The following is a 23,060-nucleotide window of genomic DNA, read 5'->3' as shown; positions in this document are numbered from 1 at the left end:
GGCATATAGCTTTCATAGGAGAATACGTGTGCCCCATAGAGCTAATAAGCAATAGGCTTTCATTTTAAATCATTCTTTAAATTTTAGAAATTTAATGTTTCAAAACCTCCAGGTTATTCTGAGGTTGTACGTTATAGCATGTATGTGTACATAATCAGTCATAATTATTTTCATTTTAACAGGACTGCCATGTAAAAGAATAGTCATTAAATACAGTGCTCTTAATGTTCTTAATCCAAGTGTCACTTAAACCAACTCAATTTAAAATAGTATAATCTTTTGTTAAGGTTTAGAGTTTAAAAGTTTCTCAAAAAGGCAAAAGGATTTCCTCCTTTTTTCCAGTTACATTGACTCATTCTTCTTGGCAAGACAGTTATAAACAGATTTCATACGCACTTTGATGTGTTTCTTCACTCAGTTAGATATTTGTGCGTGTTACAATTCCTTTTTTTTGTCTCTTGCTCTTTTTTTTGTACATGTACTTTTCCAAGGCTGACTGCTGTTTGTTATTCGGCTGAACTGTTCTCCTCTTCATCCTCCTCGGAGTCGATGGTGTCATTGTAGAAGTGAATTGTAGCCTGCACTGGAAAACTAGCCAGAACCTTCTCTCCAATGTTGCTAAGAAACTCTGAGGATTTGGACCTGGGCAAATAAAGTCTAATAAGAAAACATGTTTTAAAAGAAAAAGTAAAGTTATATGAATCTTTTACAACCAACCTAGCTTGAGTATTATAATCTATTTTCTCCTTTCTTTGTAGAGAAAAAATCCTGGGGTTCCTTGATGCTGTCTTTTACACTAAAATTTGCTAACTAAAAGGTACTGTTGATTTTCTGTTACCTCAGTTGCTCAGTATCACAAACTGGATTTATTTAAGGTTCCTCCATGATAATATGTTGCCGGGGCAGTGACGTGTGGTTGAATTTTTTTTATTATTATTATTTTTAGCACCGGGCAGAATGCAGGTGTCCGTTCCAATTGTGCGAAGCTTAAGAAACGTCCTATAATTCTGGAAGCCCTACTGATGCTGAACTGAGACTGTGGCGGGTAGCCCATTACATGGAGGTTGATACTGGTTATTTTGTGCCTCCAAGGGGAGGAGGAGGTGTACACTGAGAGTGGCTTATTTCAAAATTTGTATTGTTTTGCGCTGCAATTTTAAACCTACTGTCTCAATTTACATTTCAGCTTTTCACCTGTTTTCCCACTAAAGCAAAACTTGGGAGGTCATGCTATTTGTATATCTATATATGTGTTCTTGTGTGCATATGTCTTGCTCTTGTTTCCACTTTGGCTGGTCTTCAGGTAAATTTGACAGGAGGACAAAGGTCATGCAAAGTTTAAACTTCTACAACTTATGAAAAAGCAGATGCTTGTAAAGAGGAGGGATATTCCATTAGTTTTCCTCCTCAGATAGAAAGTCTACATCATGAAGCCCTAAAGAATTCAACTGGGAGTGAAAATTCCTATAAATTCCCCAACTATAGAAAAAGTTTAACTAGAGCTCATCTTTATTCAAGAGCATATTTAAGCAACCTCAAGGCACAGATCTGTAGCAAGTCATGTTCCACCTGTAGTTACTGATGTTAATTATTTGGGTATTGTAGGCTTGGTATCATATTAATAAATATAAGTATAAATTTAAACAGGCAGGATAAATCTGAGGTTTTTTAAGATTACTTTTTCATGTGTTCAGTATTAGCATATTGCTTCAGCTTCTGTTTAGTTTAGGCATTCTTCTTTATGAAAGGATAAAAATCTATGGAGATAGTAGTAGCTGAAAAGTGGGTAGCTGAAAAGACATGCTTCAGAGATGAACTTTTATATTTTTCCATAGAAGGAATATGACTTTTGGGGAAAAGTTTCACTTTTCCACATTTCTCAAATGATAAGATTTAGCTCACCTCACTGGATGTTGAAAACCCAGGGCTCCTTTTGGTCTAAAATTTCGTAGTTGACCATCCTGTTCTGACTGCAAAGAGACATATTTATTATTTAAAATAGGATATAAATGAAGATTTCACTATTTTCCTGTACAGATAAATGTAAAATTCTGTAGTAGCGTTGCTTTGTTTGATGTGCTGCACACCAAATCAAGAGACAGCTGTCTCTTCTGATATTTCTATCCAATACTTTAGAACAAGATTTCTTTTTCCCTGTTTTTATAAACTTGACTTTACATAAAATAGGGAGTTTTAATTTTGCTGTACTAAAATTTTTGCTGAACAAAATTTAGAAACTATCCACTCTCTTACAAACAGACAAAGATGACTTTTGCCACTGTCAGAGCAATTCATTTAGGCTGAAGGCTGTTCACAGTGCTTTTTTCCTGCAGAAGCAGGCTTCAGCATGGATCTTCTGGTGGGCAACAAAAAGCTCTTTGGCTGCAGATTGAGCAAGAGGTCTTAAAGAATCATCTATCTTTTATGTTGTCCTTTTTCTCCCATACCTACATGTTTGTCTTTCAGCCAAAATTTTGTGTTTTCAAACTGTTTTTTTTCTTTTAAATCAAGAGACTCATTTACTTCGTTTCCACAGTGCCTAGCAAAATGGACTCATCATCTTACAGAACACTGTAGATGTGATTATAGACATGTATGTTAAATAATAAACACTGTATGTTATTTTCCTCCTTTCATATTTGCAATAAAATTAAAATAGTGTTTATTTTATTGGTCTATGTTTTTTATGATTTTCCCTTTGGGATACATAATAATTTTTGTAAAATGATATGAAATAATTAAATACATATTATACATGTATGCCATATAGCGTACAATTTTCAGATGACAATACAGCATTTCTGAAGAAATTCTGATAAATCTAAATAATTGCAAATCTGATTCAGTTGTTTATGTGTGGCAGAAAATGTTCAGGGTGAATCTGAATTCTACTGAATTCTACTGGTAATAACAACTTCAATATACATTATTTTTCACAGCTTTTTTCTTCTGGTATAAATAATGGCACATTTGCAAGTAGGAAAAACTTTTTTAATGAGCAGTATATCATTAGGTAACTGTATTAGAACACATTTTGGGGAATAGAGGTTAAATGGCTTAAATTTGTTATCAGTGCTTTTGGTTTTTAGTGCTTTTTTCTGCATCTTCCATGGTAGATTTTTATATGCAGGTTATTGAACTTTAATTACACAAATAGAGAATATTTTCTTCTCTGTTTGCTTCACTTTCTAGTGCTTAGAATGTCTACTGATCTTCAAAACATTAGCATTTGCACACATATCTTGCAGAAAATAAAAGTATGTGACATGCAACTAGCAAAAACATCGTGCCCACCCCATCTTTGAAGCCCCTTGCCTGGAAAACTTCAGTAGCTCTGCTGAAGAAGATGCCTCTTGCCTTCTGCAGCTGTGATATGTTGCTAGGCATTAACAAGTGTCTTTTCCCACTTATGCACTACACAAAGTATCCAAGCATCTTTCCTCAAATGTTACGCCCCTGTTAAAAAGGGCAAGACAGCTGTTCCCCTCCTTTAACCCTCATTAGGTCCCAAGCCACAGAGATATCTAGAAGGCTGCAGGGGTGTAGATGGCTGTAAAACATGGATGAGAAGGGTCTGGGAAGCTTCGGGCAGGAAGAAAAAATGTTAAAACTGAAATCAGCTTTTTCATATATACTTAGTTTGAAACAATGCTAGGCTGTTAGTATGAAAGTGAGAAACTTCATACATGGTTTGTTTTTCCCACGCAAATGGGCAGAAACCCAAGAGTGAATTAAAACTTTTGAGCTGCTTAAATCAAGTTTTCTACAAAAAATGCAATTTCAGCATAAAATCACAACTTCCTGATTTCAGAAACCTTATTTCATTGAAATTGTAACTGTAGGCATAAAATTTTTCCATGTGACTGAGACTATCCTTAGCCAGTTTACAGGTCTCTGACAAGCTCAGACAGTACCAGGAGGGAAGTTCTTCCACAAGCTTTTCCCAAGTTGCTGGCCAGAAGTGCAGCACTCCTACCGATCTGTATAGCCCAGCTGTACACTTCCATTTTCAGGAGGTAACAAGCACAAGATAAAAGGTGTTGCATACATTAGAATATAGTAGAAATTCAAGTCTTTACGGACTTGTACTAAGGAGAGCTGTTTTAGCCTGCTGAACCTTTGGTTAAAAAAATGGAAGACATAACTGGATCTGATGCTGCAAAAACTTAGGCAGATGCTCTAAACTGAGCATGTGACTAGTACTGTTTAAATACATTTTTTTAAGTTTGAAAGGTTGGGACCAAAGTTGAATGTGCTGAAATCTCCTTATTTTTTTTCTTTTGAGCCTCACAAACATTCCTACCTGACTAAGTAAAACATAATCTCTGGGCCTTTCAAATGCCCTTTTCAGAAATACCATTTTTATATTGATTTTTCTGTTGATTTCATAGCTCTTTTACCTTTTGCAATATTCCTTCCAAAATCAATCAATACAATTGTAATAAAAAGGAATGTTTTTTTAAATTCCATCTTGAAATAATTTTCACTCAAAATCTCCACCCACAATACAGAGTATCACAGATGAACCAGGCCTGAAAATTTCAAACTGTGGATGTTCTTACTATTTTTGTGAAAAAGCAAATAAAAACATGTTAAAATGACGGTATACTGGACAGTTGACTTAGCAGTGTTTCCTGCAGTTCTTTAACAATTGATAATCTATATCTGATTCTATATCTGATACAAAATTAGAGGCACTCTTTTAAACTTTATAATGTGTAGAACAAAATGTAATTTGAAACATTTTTAACACCAAAGAAATACTTCAAAGAACAAACGAACAGAAAATAAAAGCAATCCTCACTTCCTCTGTTCAAATAGTTAGAATTTCTGTACCTGTTTTCTATCAAGATTATTTTATCCAGAAATTATTCTCACCGTTCTTTGATTCCCTGTCATTTCATCAGCTCTTGCTGTGAGTATCCAGGGCCTCCACAAAGCAGGGCTGCTGAAAGATTAAGATAGAATAACACTCCCATAGTTAAATCTCTGCAGTAATTTCCATACAGTGTACTTCCTTTCGTTAGATACTTTTGAAAGAATGTGATTTTTTTCTCTTCAACATATTTTGATTTGGTAAATCTGATTTCTATGGCAAAATTATTCTATCCTGTGTTTAGACAAAGTAGACAATCACTTACACATTTTTCGTTATGGAAATGTTTCCCTTTAGGATTTCCCAATTCAGGGGACTGTAACTGCAAGTGATTAATTAATATTGAAATATTTTTTACTTATACAGCACTGCTAAAAATAAAAAATAATCTTCCCTGTCTGACAATATTTCTAATTGGAGGAGATTACAAATGGTCACTGTGCAGCTGGTTATTTACTGATCAAGCAACTCCAGTGTTAGACTAACATGGGTAATCTGACCTAATCAGTTTTAGAGAGCATATATAGTGGTGGATGCTGCATCTGCCTTTTGTTAAGACAATTTCAGAGGGGAGGTCACAATTGTACTTGCCATTTTTAATAGTAGTTTTCTTCTCTGCTGCTGGGTAAAAGATCCATACAATAGGGGAAGCAGAATAATGCTTTGCAATGGACAAAGTAAAGTATTTCTTTTTAAAAATGTTACTGCAATCTTACTTGTAACTGGAGCTGAATGTAAATTAAGTGCTAAAATGTTTGACTGAAAAGGATAAAATATTGGCAAAATAAAATATCATTTCAAAGTGAAATGTTTTTAGAAATGTATTTTGCCTTTTTTAAGTAGAAATTTGGTTTTTATTATCTATTCAGTGTCAAAATCATTACATTCAAAGTGTACTTAAAGCCTGAACTTCTTCATAGTCTTTTGAGGGACTATCTGCTTACTGCACAAACCGATTGATTGCTCATGTTGATTCAACAGGCAGTATTATTATTTTAAAAGGGATGTCTAAAACTGATGTCTATTGATAGATACATTCTCTCTCTTTGGACTGGAGCCCTGTTTTTAAGGGAGTCCTGTTGTTTCCAGTTTGTAGTATTTCTGCTGGAGTTTTCAAAGGATGGCTGGTGATAAAAAGCTCTCTCCCTGCAATCTGTCTTACCTCTGTAGCTGCTCTCTTGCATGGAGCGAATGCAGCTGGGTGTCTCTGGAGCAATGACAGATGTTGTCCGCTGTAGCCTGGAGCAAGGAATCTGCAGCTGCACTCTCCATAGTATTTGATGGTCTAAAGTCTGCTGTTGGGTGGCGGGCTGGGTGCTTGCCCTGGCCTTTCAGCTCCTCCTTTATCTCAGCTCCCGAAGAATACTTACCTAAAACAAACAAGGCCTCAGGTAAAAAAAGGGAAGGGTCTTTAATGAGTTTTCCTTTGACTCCTCCAAGTATTTCAAAGATAGGGTTGGGTTCCCACGTGGTCAGGCTGTCCTGGAGAGAGTAATTCTAGAGAAACAGAAGCTTTTTGTTAAGTTTCCTTAGCAAATCACATTGAAAACAATCCATGTCTTTTATCTTTCTGTTGCTGCTTTACAAAATCTCCATTTGTTCCATATGAAATATATGATGTAAATACTGGTTTTGTGCTTTGTGTGTCTTTGGAAAACCTTCAGCATCCTATCTGATCATTGAAAAGGAAAGAATATGATTCTGAACACAAATCCTAAAAAAGCTTAATGGAGACTCACAGACTCAAATTTTAAATGTAAAATAAAAAATTGAAATTACAAAAGTCTCTTCTATTCTCTGACTTTTAAAAAGATACAAAATTCAATGAAAATAAGAGATGTAAAGAAAGTCTCTGTAACTTCCTCAGGGCTACAGAATTGTTCCTTTAATTTGATTCCTAGTTGATGGATGAGGAAGAAAACTCATACCAAGGAAGATTACTTTATCTAGCAAAGCATGATGGCTATGAATGCCACTGCTTTGAGAAATCTTTTATTTCACGGTATGTAATACATGTTTTAAGCCTACAAAGACTAAATAGAAACAGACTTTTCTTCCAGGCTTTCTTCCTACTTCTTCCATTCTTCCATCATTACTTATGGCCTATTACATTGTACAAGAGCAATTTATTATCTGGTTGGTGACATTATCTGATTTTCATTGTTGTGGTTCATTGCTATGGTTCACTTGTTTCCCTTATTTCTTAATCACTACAGAGATGTGAGAGCTTTATAAGAACTTAATGTTGAATTCTTTTCCCACTGATGTTGTTTACTCATTGACATCAAAGGGAACAGACTGAGCTCCCAGATACAATTGGTTTGCCCTGAGAACTTTTTTTTCTCAGAGAAAGAAAAATAATTCTATTTACTGAACCTAGAATGACCATTGATTATTTGGTATGAATTATGTCTTTTCTAGCTGACTGAGCAGAAAAAAACCCATCCAAACAGGCAGTTTGAGAAGATACTAAGATAGTGAAGACTCTGTGGGAACCACGTTCCTCCTCTGTAAGCTTTTGTGGCACTTTTAAAAGTTAAAATAGAGCAAGGGGTATCACATATCCACTTAGCAAGAAGTTGCTGGACTCACAGATAACGACTACTGGATATATTTTTCCCTAAAAGTACATCTTTGAGAAGTGAAGTTACTAAAACTGGAAAAGAACTTCTATGTTGAAAGACATATAGCTTTTCACCTATGTGGTTTTTTTATGCCTTCTACTGATTTTGCTTAAAATTAAATGTCTTTCTTCCAACTGCTGGGGAGGAGTTTAGCTAAGATTTGAAAATCAAACTGATTTTCTTACATTGATGCAAGTTGTACAGTTGAGATCTGTAGCAACTGGGGCAAGGTTAGCCTGCACATCTCTAACAGTATCTTCCTGATGCTGACAGAGGGAGCTGGGCCATCAACACAGGGCCAAAGTAGCTCAGCTGGGAGAGTGTTAGACTGAAGATCTAAAGATCTTAGACTGAAGATCTAAAGGTCCCTGGTTCAAGCCTGGGCTTCAGCAAGGGTTGTCCTCATTGCTGCAACCCTGTCTAACATGCTCTAGGTGACCCTACTTGAGCAGAGGGGTTGGACTAGATGATCTCCAGAGGTCCCTTCCAACCTTACCGATTCTACAATGATTCTATGAATTTGTTAATAAAGACAAAATGCTAGTCATTCAAAACCAAACACTTTACCCTAGCTTAGTTGTGTTATCTACCTAGCACTTGTAAGACTACTAAAAATCATAGCATTGCATAAGTTGTCATGTTTTTGAAATAATTTTTAGTAAAATATTATAGAAGATTTGTTGAGGTCCAACTTCTAAGTTATTTTTTCATGTTCTTTAAAATATTTGTCCTTGCTTTGACAAATAGCCATGGTTTAAATTTAAAGACCAAAGCCACTAAGTGCTGTTCTGGGAAGGGCTGAGAATATAGAATGGAGGACTTGCAGACTAAATTTGTTCCCCCTCCCCCAGCATTCAAATATTGTGTAATATTTGTAAGTACGTAAAAATTGTATCTCAAAGGAGGCAGTATATGCATGCTCTCTATAAATCAGAATGAAGAAGAAGGTGAATAATGTTCAAGTAGGCTATGTATTAAATAGGCAGAATGAGTCCCAAGAAAAAATAGCAAACTTCTTAAATAACCTAATATGTGATTAAGTATCTTGCTGCATTACAGACTTAAATACACATAAGTAATTACATTAACTAAGTTTCATTTAGGTCTAATTTAGCTTGGCAATTGAAAGGGAAGTGTACATTTCACAACTGATGTCTATGGTCCTGATACTGCAATCAGATCCATATGTGAGGATAACTGATTTACAACCCTAGATAGAATCTGCCAACATGGATATTAGTGCAGGAATGAAGCCTAAGTTACTAGCGTATAGCTCTCAGGGAAATGAGAGCTATTTCATCTTTATCTTTCAATAAAGCCCTACAAAGCCATATTTATCACAAAATTATTGGAAATACATATTTATTAAGAAGCTATAATATAATTAAATGCAACTGCACATAGTATTGTAGAAAAACTGCGAGTTAATATTACATTATTGTACTAATTAAGTTCAGCTCACATCTTTAACAGCTGTGCTCGTGGAAATCATTAGCTAAATTCAGGTCGCGGAAGTGTAGAAAATGGTTTATTCCACTAAAATATCAGCAGCTGTAATAATGTTTGATCTCCAGTTTCTACAAAAAGCCAGCAGTTAGGCCATTTATAGTTGTCTAATTTTGAGCACTATATTACTTTTTGCAACATACTTATTTTTAATATGAGAAGCTGGATTTTGATGAAGAACACTTCACAGAATCTGTTTGTGTTACAAATGCTTGTCTATTCCCTTCCCTATTTCCAGAAGCGGGGAATATTTCTCATACTTCTGTCAGTACCCGAGAATAACTTTGACAGCAAGACTTGATCCTGACTGTATAGAAATTAAGAATTGTGTACTGAGAGAGAGAGAGAGAGAAAGAGAGAGAGAGAGAGAGAGAGAGAGAGAGAGGAATGGCCCAGAAGATAATTATTTTGTGTCATTTGTTTTTTATGTCTTTATGTGGGAAACATATGTTACTCAGTTTTCTTGTGAAAGAGCATTTGTGCATTTGCACGAATAGAGAAGAATGTCGTATATAAACTGGTGCATGAAGGAGACAAGTTAGCTCTAAAGAGTTTATAGTTTTAAATATCTGGCATTAATAGGCATTTATAGTCAATAATGGCATGCAAAGTCCTTCAGAGAGGTAGTGTTAGAAAAGCTTTTATGTCACAGAGAGAGGGAGGAGGAGGAAAAAAAGTCACTTCCAAATCCCAGCTAGGACAATTTCATGCTATTCCTTTGAAGCCAGAAAAGGAAAGACTCCTTCACACGCAGGTTACCCAGGGGAGTTGGCTCCCTGTCCAAGTCACCGACTTCAGGAGTCTTCCTACATTGACTTTTTAAAGAGCCTGAGGAAATTTAATCTGTCTAGACTCAAAATGGCCTTTGTGAAAAAGTCTCTGTTTTGGGGAGAGGGGCTCAGCCATCTTGCAGGCAGAAATTCAAAATTAAGCCTTATTCTCATTCTTCAGGGTTTACCAAATTCTCTTTAAACAAACTCATGTCACTGTTCTTCCTCTTGCAACATATTTCTGTAATCTTTTCTCTGTAATAAAAAGCCAAATATTCTGGGAAGTCTGAGAGCTAGGATTACTCACAGTCTCTTTCCAAGGCTTCCTTCCACCCTTTCTTAAGGAAAAATTGATTGACGTAGTTATTTTAGAATATCTATTTTAGGCGTTTTCCAAGTGTGTACCAGGCCTTGACTTCACAGTAATAAAAAGTAATATTTTTTAATATTAAACACTTACCTTTTTAATCAAAGTGTGTCATGATTAAGCCTAAGGTACATTAGGACAGAAACTAGGATAGGATATGTAAAGCACCTTTATTGACTTCCACTTGTTCTAATGGGGAATCAGAATCATAGAATCATAGAATCAGTAAGGTTGGAAGGGACCTCTGGAGATCATCTAGTCCAACCTCCCCACTCAGCAGGGTCACCTAGAGCAGGTTAGACAGGGTTGCATCCAGGTGGGCCTTGAATATCTCCAGAGAAGGAGACTCCACAACCTCTCTGAGCAACCTCTTCCAGTGCTCCGTCACTCTCACAGGGAAGAAATTCCCCCTCACGTCCAGGCAGAACTTCCTGTGCTTCAATTTTTGCCCGTTGCCTCTCGTCCTGTCACACGGGACAACTGAAAAGAGTTTGTCCCTGTCCCCTTGACACCCTCGCTTCAGAATGCGCCAGCATTTTACTCCGTAGAGACTTGGCTTAAAAATGGTAACTGTTTTTGCCTGTATATTATTCTGCTTTAGATTCTCTTGTATGTATAACTAAGTTTGGATTCAGTTTTCTCATATATTCACAAACTTTTCCAGGATAAAGAAGCCTTAAAAAACAATGACCAAAATATAGTTGACTGCATTCAATGTCACTGCGGGATTAAGCAAAGTATGTTCTGAATTGTCCAAAGGTTATATAAACAGTAGCGTTTTGTGGTGTGCTAAAAAAGTCAACAATGAATGTCCTGTTGCACTGTTACCGAGAAAGTGAATTCCAAAGCTGAGAGCTTTCTTTGGAGGATTTTACTTTGCTTGTTTTTTGTTCTTTTGATGTGCCTGTGCAAGTATTTTGACTTCCTGCATAAGATAAAGTCACACAAAGAAGCTGTTAGGGCCTTGTTCCTCTCTCTGCAGAGTCGGTACAGGATATAGTAGCAGCACAAGGCTGAATAATTCCTAAGTTTGTGATGGAGGGAAAGAATGATTTAAGCCCTTTGCCCTTCCTACTGGAAATGTCAACTGTTTCAGCCATGTGTTGTGGAAATCAATTTTATATCAGAGATTCCTACCATTTTTAATAGTCTTCTGCTGTGGGTGCACATTTAAAGAAATAACAATGGCTGTCTGTCATAGTAGTGGTGTTTTTTTCTTTTTTCTCCATATTGATGCTTGCTGCAAAATGTGCAGGACCAATTAGTTTCACAGAATCACATGGAATCATAGAATGGTTGAGGTTGGAAGGGACCTCTGGAGATCATCTAGTCCAACCTCCCTGCTAGGCAGGGTCACCTAGAGCATGTTCGACAGGGTTTCATCTAGGCAGGCCTTGAAGATCTCCAGAGAAGGAGACTCCACAACCTCTCTGGGCAACCTCTTCCAGGGCTCTGTCACTCTCATAAGAAAGAAATTCCCGCTCACGATCAGGCAGAACTTCCTGTGCTTCAATTTCTGACCATTGCCTCTTGTCCTGTCACATGGGACAACTGAAAAGAGTTTGGCCCCATCCCCTTGACACTCTCTGTTAAGATATTTGTATATACTGATTAAGATCACCCCCTCAGTCTTTTCTTCTCCAGGCTAAACAAGCCCAGCTCTCGCAGCCGTTCCTCATAGAGCAGACGCTCCAGCCCTCGGATCATCCTCGTAGCCCTACACTGGACTCTCTCCAGTAGCTCCATGTCTCGCTTGTGCTGGGGAGCCCAGAACTGGACACAGCACTCGAGATGAGGCCTCACCAAGGCTGAGTAGAGGGGCAGGATCACCTCCCTCCACCTGCTGGCAACACTCTTCCTAATGCACCCCAGGAGACCATTGGCCTTCTTGGCCACAAGGGCACAATGCTGGCTCATGGTCAATCTGTCATCCACCAGCACTCCCAGGTCCTTCTCTGCAGAGCTGCTCGGCAGAAGGTCAGCCCCCAGCTTGTACTGGTGCCTAGGGTTATTTTTCCCCAGGTGCAGGACCCCGCACTTGCCCTTGTTGAACCTCAGGAGGTTCCTCTGTGACCAATTCTCCAGCCTGGCCAGGTCTCTCTGAATGGCAGCACAGCCCTCGGGTGTGTCAGCCACTCCGCCCAGTTTGGGATCATCAGCCAACTTGCTGAGGAGGCACTCTGTCCCCTCATCCAGGTCATTGATGAACAAGTTGAACAGGATGGGACCCAGTGCTGAGCCCTGGGGGACTTCACTAGCCACAGGCCTCAAATTAGTCTCCAAGCCACTGATGATGACCCTCTGAGCTCTGTCTTTCAGTCAGTTCTCAATCTACCTGACAGGCATCTAACCCACACTTCCAGAGCTTATGTAGGAGGATGTTATGGGAAATAGTGTCAAAAGCCTTGCTGAAGTCAAGGTACACAACGTCCACTGCTCTCCCCTCATCTACTCAGCCAGTCATTCCATCAGAGAAGGCTATCAGATTGGTTAAGCAGGATTTCCCCCCAGTGAATCCATGCTGGCTCCTCCTGATCACCTTCTTCTCCTCCATATGTCTGGAGATGACATCCAGAATGAGCTGTTCGATCCCCTTTCCAGGGATGGAGGTGAGGCTGACCAGTGTGTAGTTGCCTGGGTTGTCCTTCTTGCCCTTTTTGAAGACTGGAGTGACACTGGCTTTCTTCCAGTCCTCAGGCACCTCTCCAGTTCTCCACAACCTTTCAAAGATGATGGAGAACAGCCTTGCAACAACATCCGCCAGCTCCCTCAGCACTTGTGGGTGCATCCCATCAGGGCCCATGGGATGACTTGCTGTCAAGTTTGCCTAAAAGATCTCTAACCTAATCATCTTTGACCTAGGGAAAGTCTTCCTTTCTCCAGTCTTTCTCTCTTGTCTCCAGGCTCTGGGATTCCTGATGTCCTTAGCAGTGAAGACTGAAGCAAAGGCAGCGTTCAGTAAGTCTGCCTTCTCTGTATCCTTCTTTCCCAGGGCCCCCACCCCATTCAGCAGTGGGCCCACATTTTTCCTAGTCTTCCTTTTGCTACTGATATATTTGAAGAAGCCCTTCGTGCTTACCTACAATGCCCAGTGTGTTGTTGCCGGAGATCCATTCAGGAAGTTGACAGTTATTTTAGAATATCTATTTTAGTAAATTTCCAAGTGTGTACAAGGCCTTGGCTTCACAATAATAAAAAAGAATATGCCTTCATGTCCTCTTCTGGAAATGACTGCTACATATCATTCAGCTACAACTTCTAATGTTAGTGTCTGCTTCTGTCTTCTAACCTCTCTGACTTTTTCCTCTTTTTTTCCCTCTCTCTTCATTTACCCCCTAAATCTCTGCCAGGATCAAATTGATACAGGTATTCTTATTACAGAGCTGAATGCTTGGGATTGCATCCTTATTTATATCAGTGGTCTAGTCCAAAAATAACTTGCACGCATAGAGCTACCAGAGGAGTAAAGGATGCATTGTAAAAGTTGGCTGCTGTTTCTTCTGCGGTGGCAGGTTGTGCCTGTATTAAACATAGTGATACATGATACATGCATGTGATACAGTTTTATTCCCCAGCACATTCTTCTTCGATCCTATTTCAATGACCAGCCTTTGAGAATAATGATTTTATGTTTTTCTTTCTGTGAACCGGACTGCGTCAAATGAATCAACTGAAATCAAATGTATCGGTTTGTGGCTGTTTTGCCCTCTGGTGGCTACCCTAAAACAGGCAGGAGATGCGAAGACTGGTGTTCTAATTACTGTGTTTGTAACAGAGAAATACGCTGCTTCTCTAAGATACGATAAACTCTGAGTTAAAGGATGGCAGTGTGGTGTCGTTTTCGAGGAAGACGAGAATTGACTCTCTTGCCACATGGCAACAAGCAGTAGGTACTTTGGCTCCCAGACATGCTTTTCTGTGACCAACAGCAGTAAGGCTACGTGGCGGGACAGCAAACTGGTTTCTACAGCAGACACGCGAGTTCAGTTCTCCGTATCACAGCCGCAGACACTGTGGAGAGTGATGCGTGTGAGGCACTGAGCTGAAGGGGGCTGACGGGCAGAGCCCGCGCTGTTGTTACGGCGACGCTACGATTCATTGTCACATTCACCCCAAAATCTTAACGGTGTTAAGATTTGGAAGCAGAAGTTCAATGATCCTTCGAGACTTTAATTATCAGAGAAGAATAATGCTGGGGACGTGCTGATGTTAACTGAAAGTACCATTTTCAGGCGCAGGCTGTTATTCCCGTAATCGGGTGGTACTTCCCGGCAGCCTTTCCCTCATTTGCGGGTACGGGGAAGGACACACGAGGGAGGTGGGAGGGAGCTGCGAGGCAGACGGCCAGTAGGTTCGTGGAAGGGAATCAGCAGGTGATAGCAAGGGGAGAGGGAGGAGGGGGGGGGGGGAGAGGGAGGAGGGGGGGGGGAGAGGGAGGAGGGGGGGGAGAGGGAGGAGGGGGGGGGAGAGGGAGGAGAGAGGAGGGCGAGTGGGGAGAGAAGGAGGGGAGAGGAGCGGGGCGGAGGGGAGCGCGGGGGGGGGGGCAGTGGTGTGGGCGTGGCCTCCCCCGCTTCGGCTCGGCGGTTGCCGGCCGTTGGGAGGCCGGGCCGCCGCCGCCGCCGCCGCCGCCGCCGCGGGGGGGGGAGGGGGCGGGCCGGCGACGGGGGTGGGCGCCATGCTGATCACGCTCTGCTATCTCTACCTATGGGCGCGCTGGGGGCTTTGCTCGGCCGCGCTCATCCGTCGCACCGTGCGCCGCCTCCACCGCTCCCGCTGCTCTTTCACTTTCTGCTGCTGCGCCGGCCCGGCGCCACCGCCGCCGACCCGGCAGCCGCGCAGGCAGGTGCCGCCCGAGGAGCGGGTCTGCCTCCGCGTAGGGAACAAAGTCTTTTTCACGGACGAGACGCAGGTACCGCCCGAGCCGCGGAGCGGCGGCCTCGGCCGTTGGGGCGGGGCGCTCCGCGCGGAGCGGCCCGGAGCCGTTGGGGGGCGTTGGGGGGGGGGGAGCGGGGGGCGAAGGAAGCGGCGTCGCCGGGAACGGCCTGCGGCGTTACCATGCTAACGGCGGCCGAGGCCTGACGGGGAGCGGGGCAGCGGGTGCGCTCCGGGCCCAGGGAGAACTGGGAACAATAAATACTTGCTCTGGGCGTAGATAAGACTAAGGCAGTTGCCCTAATGTGGGAAACGTTAGTATAGCTGTAGTTACCTATGGAACTAGTATAGGTTGCGGGCTTGGAGGTGAAGGGCTGAGAAGTGCTTTTACTACGTGCGTATAAAGCACAGCTTTGAAAGTACAGCTACGGCTATCGGAGTTTCTAGCTAGGAGAACTTGCTAGTATTTTCCTGCTAGTAACATCCTCTAGCACATATAAGGCTTTAGCTTAAAAATGTAGAGCATACTTACGCATCCAGATGTTGGCGTTAGAGATTTAAAACTTAGTTGAATCTGGTGGAGTCTGAGTTCAGTTTTTAGCTACGGAGAATTGCATGCTTCTCTTAGTACAAAAATACTATTTTAACTTGTTACCGAAAACCGGAAAATAAAAAATGCTTAACACCAATGCAGTGTTAAGAAGCAGGCATTCCTTTAATGGGCAGCGGGGACGTAGCAGATCCTTCCACCTAATATGCCCCAGGAGAACATGAATCGTTTAGCTTATATCTGATACCCCTCATACATACTCATTACAATTAATTTGAGTATTCATTACTTTTCCAGGAATTCACGTTTATATTTACATAACGCTCCCTAACAAGTAGATGGTGAAATAGCAGGGTGGGGGGAGGCTGTGATAGACCACAGCAGTGAAAAATGCTATACTTGATACCTTCTTTAACTTTGCATCTCACAAAGCAAAACTGAAAGTAAGCTTGCTTCCAACTGTTCAGACTGAGAACGGGACACCTCTGTCTCTTGCTCCACCCCTGCAATACAGTACATGTACACACACACACACACACACACACACACGCACAGTCTCCATCCATGTGTTCAGAGGAGTTCTGTATAAAATGTTCTGGATTATTGTTTTGCAAATCATACAGCAACTAATCAATGTTATTCTTTTGGTTTTGAAAATTTATCTGCTCCTTTTTCCTTGTCCACTAAGCACTTTTTGTTTTCCTCCTCCTGACTGTAATGTTGTTCATGCAGACTGACTTTATAAACTTGTCAGTTTAGTTATGTTTATGGGAATTGCAAAACCCTCTAGGGAACCATGTTGTGGCTTGAATTTTGGTATAAAGAAATGTTTTTATCTCCTAAAAATATGCAATTAATGTTATTGGTTGTATTTGACTCGTAAGTTTCTGTGAAAGATGCCTACCAGTTAGAGCGTGAAGTTCTCAGAACAAGGATTGCATGTCTGAAGTGGATTGCATTTCTATACATGTATCTTTATGTATTTGTACTGCATCTCTCTATATTTGCTAGCCTGGCACCAGGATTCCAGTAAATTTGAGTGTGTGTAGTGAAGAGCAAATTGTATTTTTTTTTCTTGCAAGTTCATCTATTTATCCAAAAATTTCTCAAAAGACACCTATTCGCCTATTTAAGTAAGCTTATGTGTGTGTGTGTGTGTTGTTTTTTTTTTTTTTTTAAAAAAATTTGATATTCAGTAGAGTGAGAATATGAGGGTTCTCTCCTAATTGATTAAAGTTAGAGGCAGGATCAGTGCAGAACTCTCTTGCTACTTCATTCATGAACATTATGAAAAGAAAGAGATACATTATCATGCTTTTACAGCTTCTTGGAAGTTAGTTGAGCTACTTTGCTTTTGAAGTAGGTATAACTGCATCTGAGTTGTGATCGGTAACTTCCTTAAGATAAGATACCAGCAAGTCATAACTGGTGACCTCAAAAGATTTTGTTTGACCTTTCATCAAATCAGGTATTTAAGATAATTCACGAGTTCAGTTTAGTTGGCTTTCTATGGAAAGTAGCTGTTTGTTCTTTCACAGCTTCTGTGCTTGGTAAAGTTGGCTGGATTGGCAATCTATCCCATTACATCCCCTGTAATTTTACTTATTTAAGCAAGACATAATATTGTGCCGTTTCCATTTAGATATGCACAAGTGTGCACACACTTGGTGTGTTATAGGGAAATCTTGTAGAAAATTGCTGAAAGTTAACAAAATATATGTTGATTTGACTTGTTTCTAGTTTAGTAATATGAAAAAAATCTATTTCTTCTAATGCTTACTGCTTTTAAAGTATAACAGAAAAAATAAGTTCTAGGCAATATCTGGATAAAATTTGATGCAGTATCATATGGGAACAGATAATGTTCATCTAAAAGAAATTCTAAATACATAAATCCTGTTCTTTGGTCTGCTGATGCTAGCTGTTGAGCTTTATTTTTTCCTAGATGAGAACCAGAGAGGAAACAATTTTTATAATTTAATGAAGAAAAGCATTTACCCAATGATTTGCTTAAGGGCAGACTTAAATTTCTGAATATATATTTTTTATTTTAACCTCTGAGCTGCATACTGAATGAATAATTTAGGTGCTAATGCATGAGGACATGCATATGCTACTCTAAAATAATGTACCCTATTTCTTTTTCTTTCTTTCTTTTTTTTTTAAGATTAATTCTGAGGCTATTTCTACAAAATATAACTGCATTTATGTAACCAACTCTCAAAAAAAAAAAAAACCCGAAACTTTGCAATTTAGGTAAATCAGATACCTTGAAAATTAGACATGTATAATATATGGCCCTTGGGTCACTTGTGACTTGAAGTGTGATTGGCATTTCGGCAGACAGGTTTAGAGACAGTGTGTATTATTTAGCCTGAGGCTGTATGTTTCTTAAAGGGTTATTATCCAACTAGATTGAAAACCTGTTCTCACTGCTAGTCAATTTAGAGGGGCTGTATTGACTGGCTAGGTATGTTGTGACTGCATTCTTTGTCCTTGCAAAGTAGCAGACAGTTCCCCTCCGTTGCCAAGAATAAAGAGAGAAGCAGCAGAGGCACTGGTTTGTGTAGGGAGAGGGGAAAGGGGTTTTGGAAGGAGAAGGCAGGGTAGACTGCAGTAAATGGGAACGGAAGATTGGATTGAATGAGAGATGCTGCCAGTAGCAATGTTAAAATGCCCCACAAAAGCTCACAGTGCCAATGGTACAGTGACTTTTAGTGGCCCACTCAGTTGTGTACTTCTGCTGTAAAGCTGGTATCTGAATTATCAGGGAAACTCAGGTTGTCATTTTTAATTTTACTGCTGACATGTTCCTGCTTAATGGTCCAGACCTTTACCCCTTTTACCTCATGGGAAGTGTGAAGTTGTAGAGACTGTTCATTTAAGGTTAAAGGGTCAGGTTTGAGGTTAAGCTGGGAATGATTAAAACATGAATTATTAAATCTGATTTAATATGTAGTTACTTTTTCTTTCCTGTTTCTTTCAGTCCCTTGAGGATTTAAACAGGTGGAGTCTACTTCTCATTTCTCCTTTTATTTATCCTGATAAGTTACTTGAAGCAGAACACATAGCTTTTGTGACAGAAAGCATTTCAGCTCAAACAGATAACTTGCAGAAAATACCTGCCTGTTCGAAAGAGGTAAGCAGCTCAGTTTTTCTTGCATGGAAAGTAGTACTTTCTGCAGTTCTGCAGACATTGATAATGCAAGTTCAAAGACTAAAGACGAAATTGAAGAAAAAGACTATTTTTTTTGTTCATTGTTCTTCTGTGTACATCTATGTTCTAGAGAAATGTCTTTAATTCTCAGCTAACTCTGGCAACCAGGTGTCAGCATAGACAGCACAGAAACAGACAGCTCCTGTGATCTAAGATGATTTCTGGGTGGCAAAGCTATTCTTTGTAGAGCTATTGGTGATTGTGACCATGTTCTTGAAACTAAGCTGGTCCCAGAAAACGAGAGTATAAGAATTTCTCATCTCTTACTGAAAGCCGGCCTTTCATTCTGTATTCTGACAGAATTTTGATGAAGGCTTCTAGTTCTAGTAGGAAAGCTTGGACTATTTGGAAATATTCGGGATTTTGGTTCTGTTGTGAAGCAGATAGTCCTTGGAGTGTATTATGAGGTGGATTCCAGGTTGTGTTTCTTTGCAATAGCACTATTTTGTGAGGCATTTTTGTGAGAGATTTTGTCCTCCTTCAGAACTGGTCCGTAGTAGTGTGAGCCGAAGTGTATGCTGTAACTTCGGAGCTGGTGTTTGGTTGTGGAACAGTGCCATGGAGATGACCTTTCAGGTGCTGGAATTATAAAGTGACTGGTTTTGCTCTCACCAATGAGTGGTCATTATGTGAGGAGAGAACCTGAGTGATATACCTGGCCTAAATTTGAGTCTTGGCTTTCACCAATTGTCTGTTCTGGTGTGGCTGGTTTGAAGCTAGCACTTCCTCTTGTATTGCGGAGTTGGGAGTTTAGTCCCTAAATTAAAGCATACAGCAGACCCTGTAGCAAATGCCAAGATTCTGCCCACATATTGCTATCTTTCTATCTTTTTGAAATAAGATCAATTACTAAGGATAGAAATAGATGTTGAATTGGAAGGTACCTAGCTGGTTTTCTTGTTAGGTATCCAGTTAGGCCACAAGTATGAGTATGGATTGGATGTCATCATCTGGGCTTTACTAGTCAGAGACTGTTTTTGCTAATGACTTAGTAGGTGTACATGACTGTTAAGGTTGTGTGAAATCTGAGCTTCCTTGAACTTGTCTAAAGGGAATATTGTAAAATCAAAAGTCAGAGTTAGATTTTTGGATATTATGTATACTGTTTATTGCAGTAGATTAAAAGGTAAATTTAGCTGACTTTCTTATAAGTTATGAACAAGTAAAATGTCCAAGAGCTCACTTTCATTTTATATATTCGCAACACACTAAATACAGTAAGAAAAACACATTTTTATCATGTATAGGGATAAACAGCTGAACTTCATGAAAATAGTTTAGTGATGATGGCTATATGATGAGTTGCTATATGGAAACTGCACTGTTTTTCCCTGTATTTAGAACGCATTACATGAGGAAGTCTAAATTTTTCTTAGGTCATGGAAACAGGTGATGCTTCGTTGACTGTAAAAACACTTTCACAGGAGAACAATTATGTTGTATATCCTATGGAGGACAAGGGCTGTGGAAATAAAACAATGTTTATAAGCATTCCTTTGCAGCTGTGAATCTGCAGACAGATTTCTAGTCTTTAATTAATATGTCTGCCATTCAAAGCTCTTTTCTTTTTGTCTTGTTGTGGCTTTTATATTAAACTTGATATTTGTTCTTCAAGCCAGTGGGGTTGTTTAGTTTGGGTTTAACAAGCCTTCTCTGAGGAGAAAAACCCAAGTGTGGCACTTTAATGGTTCTTTTTCTGCTTTCCTGGAGAACACAATTTTTGATGTAGATAAGTAACTTGAATCTTTTATATTTTTAGTTAATGTTTCTGACAGATTAAATTAGTGTGTACTTTTTAAAAACTCTAGCCATTTACTTTGGCTGTTTGTATTCTTTGAATAATGTATATTGAAAGTCATCTTAGAAAAACAAATAAAGGTTTTACTTACAGAGCATCATAATGCTTTCATGCGATTTTGTATGTGTTACTTGAAGCTTTTATGGCCTTGATTTTTGGGAAGGAAGTATCTGTACTCCCATTTCTCTTTCAATACTCAGTTTAGGCATTGCTTTGCTTGCTTCTCAGGACAGAATGAAAATCAGCTCCTGTAGGTGGTACTGTTTGCTACATGACTTTTCCTGAGTAGTATTCTTAGAAACTGTTTTGGTTGTATTCGGTCTCATAGGTTGACATTTGTAGTCATGAAGGATGCACTTTTGTGTGGAAGGAACTGACAATTTAAATTTGTGTCTTTAGTTGAGATGTTTTGTTCAGTAATACTATTAGCTGTATTAGTTATTTTAAACATATCAAGCATCATAGAAACAAATCTTAAGTAATTCTGCTAATTTAATATTTTATAATGCTAGTAACTATGTTTTTTTTAAAAAAAAATAGCTCAGTCTTTAAAAATATTTCTGATCTAATCTTTAAAAATACTTCTAATCTTTGAATTTTGCCAGTTTTTGCTGTTTTGGTTTGTTAATGTCTCTGTATTGGCTCTGCCTATGTGTAAGTTTTTTTTTTTTTTTTTTTTTTTTTTTTGTAACACTGTGAGTCTAAAAAACATGCATGTGTTATCCTTAGGTTGTGAAGTGGTCAGACTATTGCTCACCTTTGGCCTATAAACCTGGTGAGCCTTATAAATTAATTGCTGAAGCAAGCATTGATAACTTCAGTAACCTTGGAATTGCGTTCATGGAGGACAGGCTTCAGATGGATAACGGAATGGTGCCACGCAAGATTGTTTGTAAGTATGTTAACGCACTGGTTTTAGTGGCAGAATGTGTTGTGTTCTATGGTTATTCTAGGATTGTACATAAAATCTTTACATCTACTCAAAAACATGGTTTTGATTTGTTACGGTGTTCTCTTCCTGTTGTTCTAGGCAGTTCACCACTGTCACGTTACTGTATTTTAAACTTAAAACTGCCAAATGCAGAGATCCTTGAGAAGTCAGACCACTTCTTGAGTGAGTTGCTTTTTACAGAGCATGTCACAAATGCAGCATCAGAAATAACAGTAAAAAATGTTCAAAAACTCTTGAAATATTTTTTTCCCTTTGTGTTAACGTTCAACAGCCACTGCCAATGCCATGATATTAATTAATTAACCTTAGTAAGATGAAGTCCCTCAATACTCAAGATACTGTGTTATGCTTTTGCAAGTATGTAAGTGTATGAACACAAAGATGAAGATAGAAAATACTATCTCTGTAAGCTGTGCACATAAGTCTGTTAGATCAACTGATGTACTTGCAAAAATTAGAAAAGGTTTTGGGCAAATACTTTTATTTCAAACCTCAAAAGAGAGTATCTTCAAAGCTAAACAGGTTGAGAATGACTGCTCAGTTTAATTTGATTGTGTTGATGTGTTAGCTCCCTGACAGAAAAGCTAATGGGTACTTTCTGAGTGGAAGAGGAAGAATTATCAGAGGAAGGTGGTGGTGGGGGGTGTCATTGCTAGTTGAATTTTGGTGGATAGTTTACTTGTTTAGGAGGTAATTTTATTTAAATCAAAACTGTTAGCAGTTTTGTTCTCATTAGCTTAGTAATGTAGGTAGAAGGGGAGAGAGTTCATGGCCAATCCTGCAAAACTGGAGAAAAAGGAAATAGTGTAGTGGCTCCATTTGTAATACTTCTTGAGTGGAGTTTTCTGGGCTTTGGGACATTCAAGGTTTAGCTCCCAGACCTTCATGAGATTTGAACATTTTTTCCTTAACGATTTTAAGAATGCCGTAATAGGCAGTCTATAGGATATTGTGGATTAGTGGGCTCTGAGGGGATAGATCCACATTATGTTTTGTTCAGCACCAGATGCCTGTTAGTTGCCTACCTAATCATGCCTTCTTGATGGGCTAATAAAAATGTGGAGTCATGAGACTCTTTATTCTTAAGTGATTTGTGCTTTTTCCTTCATTTCCCCCCCCCCCCCCCAAGACTGTTTCTCTTCCTCCCTCCTCCCCTTAAATGTGGATCATAATGCATTGGCACAACCGAAGAATTACAGGTAGGGCAAAAATGATTAGCTAGGGTATAGGAAGGTAGGAATATACTCCCAACTGTGTCTGAGATGAAAGTTGGTCTTCTCTTGATGGCGTTCTGCAAAAATAAACGTTCCCACAGGCAGGTAGTAGAAGCCAGTGTCCCAAAAGTCGTGGAGGCTCACTCACTGTGTGGAGTGCTTTTTGACTCGGGTTTTTTTCTGGTGCTATGTGCATGCTAAAGCTGCTCCAGGAGAACTGTAGGCAGGTGGAATTCCCTTGATGGGTATGTAGACTGGTAGCTGAGAAATTTTCCTGGCAGATGAGAAATCTTGCTTCATATTTTTGCTCCAAG

At 39.4% G+C, this 23,060-nt stretch overlaps 2 protein-coding genes across 3 annotated transcripts in view; one reads left to right on the top strand and one right to left on the bottom strand.

The window, feature by feature from the left end:
• Nucleotides 1-506: 506 nt before the first annotated feature.
• On the bottom strand, nt 507-6,148 carry RIPPLY3 (ripply transcriptional repressor 3). Its single transcript, XM_062576112.1, has 4 exons — nt 6,039-6,148; nt 4,879-4,948; nt 1,903-1,970; nt 507-657 (listed from the first exon to the last, which is right to left on the bottom strand). Exons 1-4 carry the CDS (start codon nt 6,146-6,148, stop codon nt 507-509), a joined length of 399 nt encoding a protein of 132 aa, XP_062432096.1.
• Nucleotides 6,149-14,499: 8,351 nt separating this feature from the next.
• The window catches only part of HLCS (holocarboxylase synthetase), a 127,166-nt gene continuing 118,605 nt past the window's right edge, over nt 14,500-23,060 (top strand). The window contains exons 1-3 of one of the 2 annotated variants that reach the window (XM_062598816.1): nt 14,500-14,516; nt 18,552-18,704; nt 21,310-21,472. In XM_062598816.1, the coding sequence (XP_062454800.1) occupies nt 21,421-21,472 (52 nt within the window). In that variant the 5' untranslated portion in view covers nt 14,500-14,516; nt 18,552-18,704; nt 21,310-21,420. Of the gene's footprint in view, nt 14,517-14,818; nt 15,053-18,551; nt 18,705-21,309; nt 21,473-23,060 lie in introns of those variants that run through there. The other variant, XM_062598808.1, reaches the window with a different exon arrangement.

The sequence above is a fragment of the Rhea pennata genome, chromosome 1 (genome assembly GCF_028389875.1).
Source record: "Rhea pennata isolate bPtePen1 chromosome 1, bPtePen1.pri, whole genome shotgun sequence".
Classification (NCBI taxonomy): domain Eukaryota; kingdom Metazoa; phylum Chordata; class Aves; order Rheiformes; family Rheidae; genus Rhea; species Rhea pennata.
Note: the sequence above shows the minus strand (reverse complement) of the source record. Positions and strands in the feature narration are given on the sequence as shown.

What these genes read in the sequence shown, in the direction of transcription:
- RIPPLY3 (XM_062576112.1), bottom strand. Translation starts at nt 6,148, where the DNA reads ATGGAGAGTGCAGCTGCAGATTCCTTGCTCCAGGCTACAGCGGACAAC. An exon ending in GCAAGAGAGCAGCTACAGAG is followed by an intron (nt 4,949 to 6,038) that starts GTAAGACAGATT and finishes TTAATCTTTCAG; the next exon opens with CAGCCCTGCTTTGTGGAGGC. An exon ending in TGACAGGGAATCAAAGAACG is followed by an intron (nt 1,971 to 4,878) that starts GTGAGAATAATT and finishes GTCTCTTTGCAG; the next exon opens with TCAGAACAGGATGGTCAACT.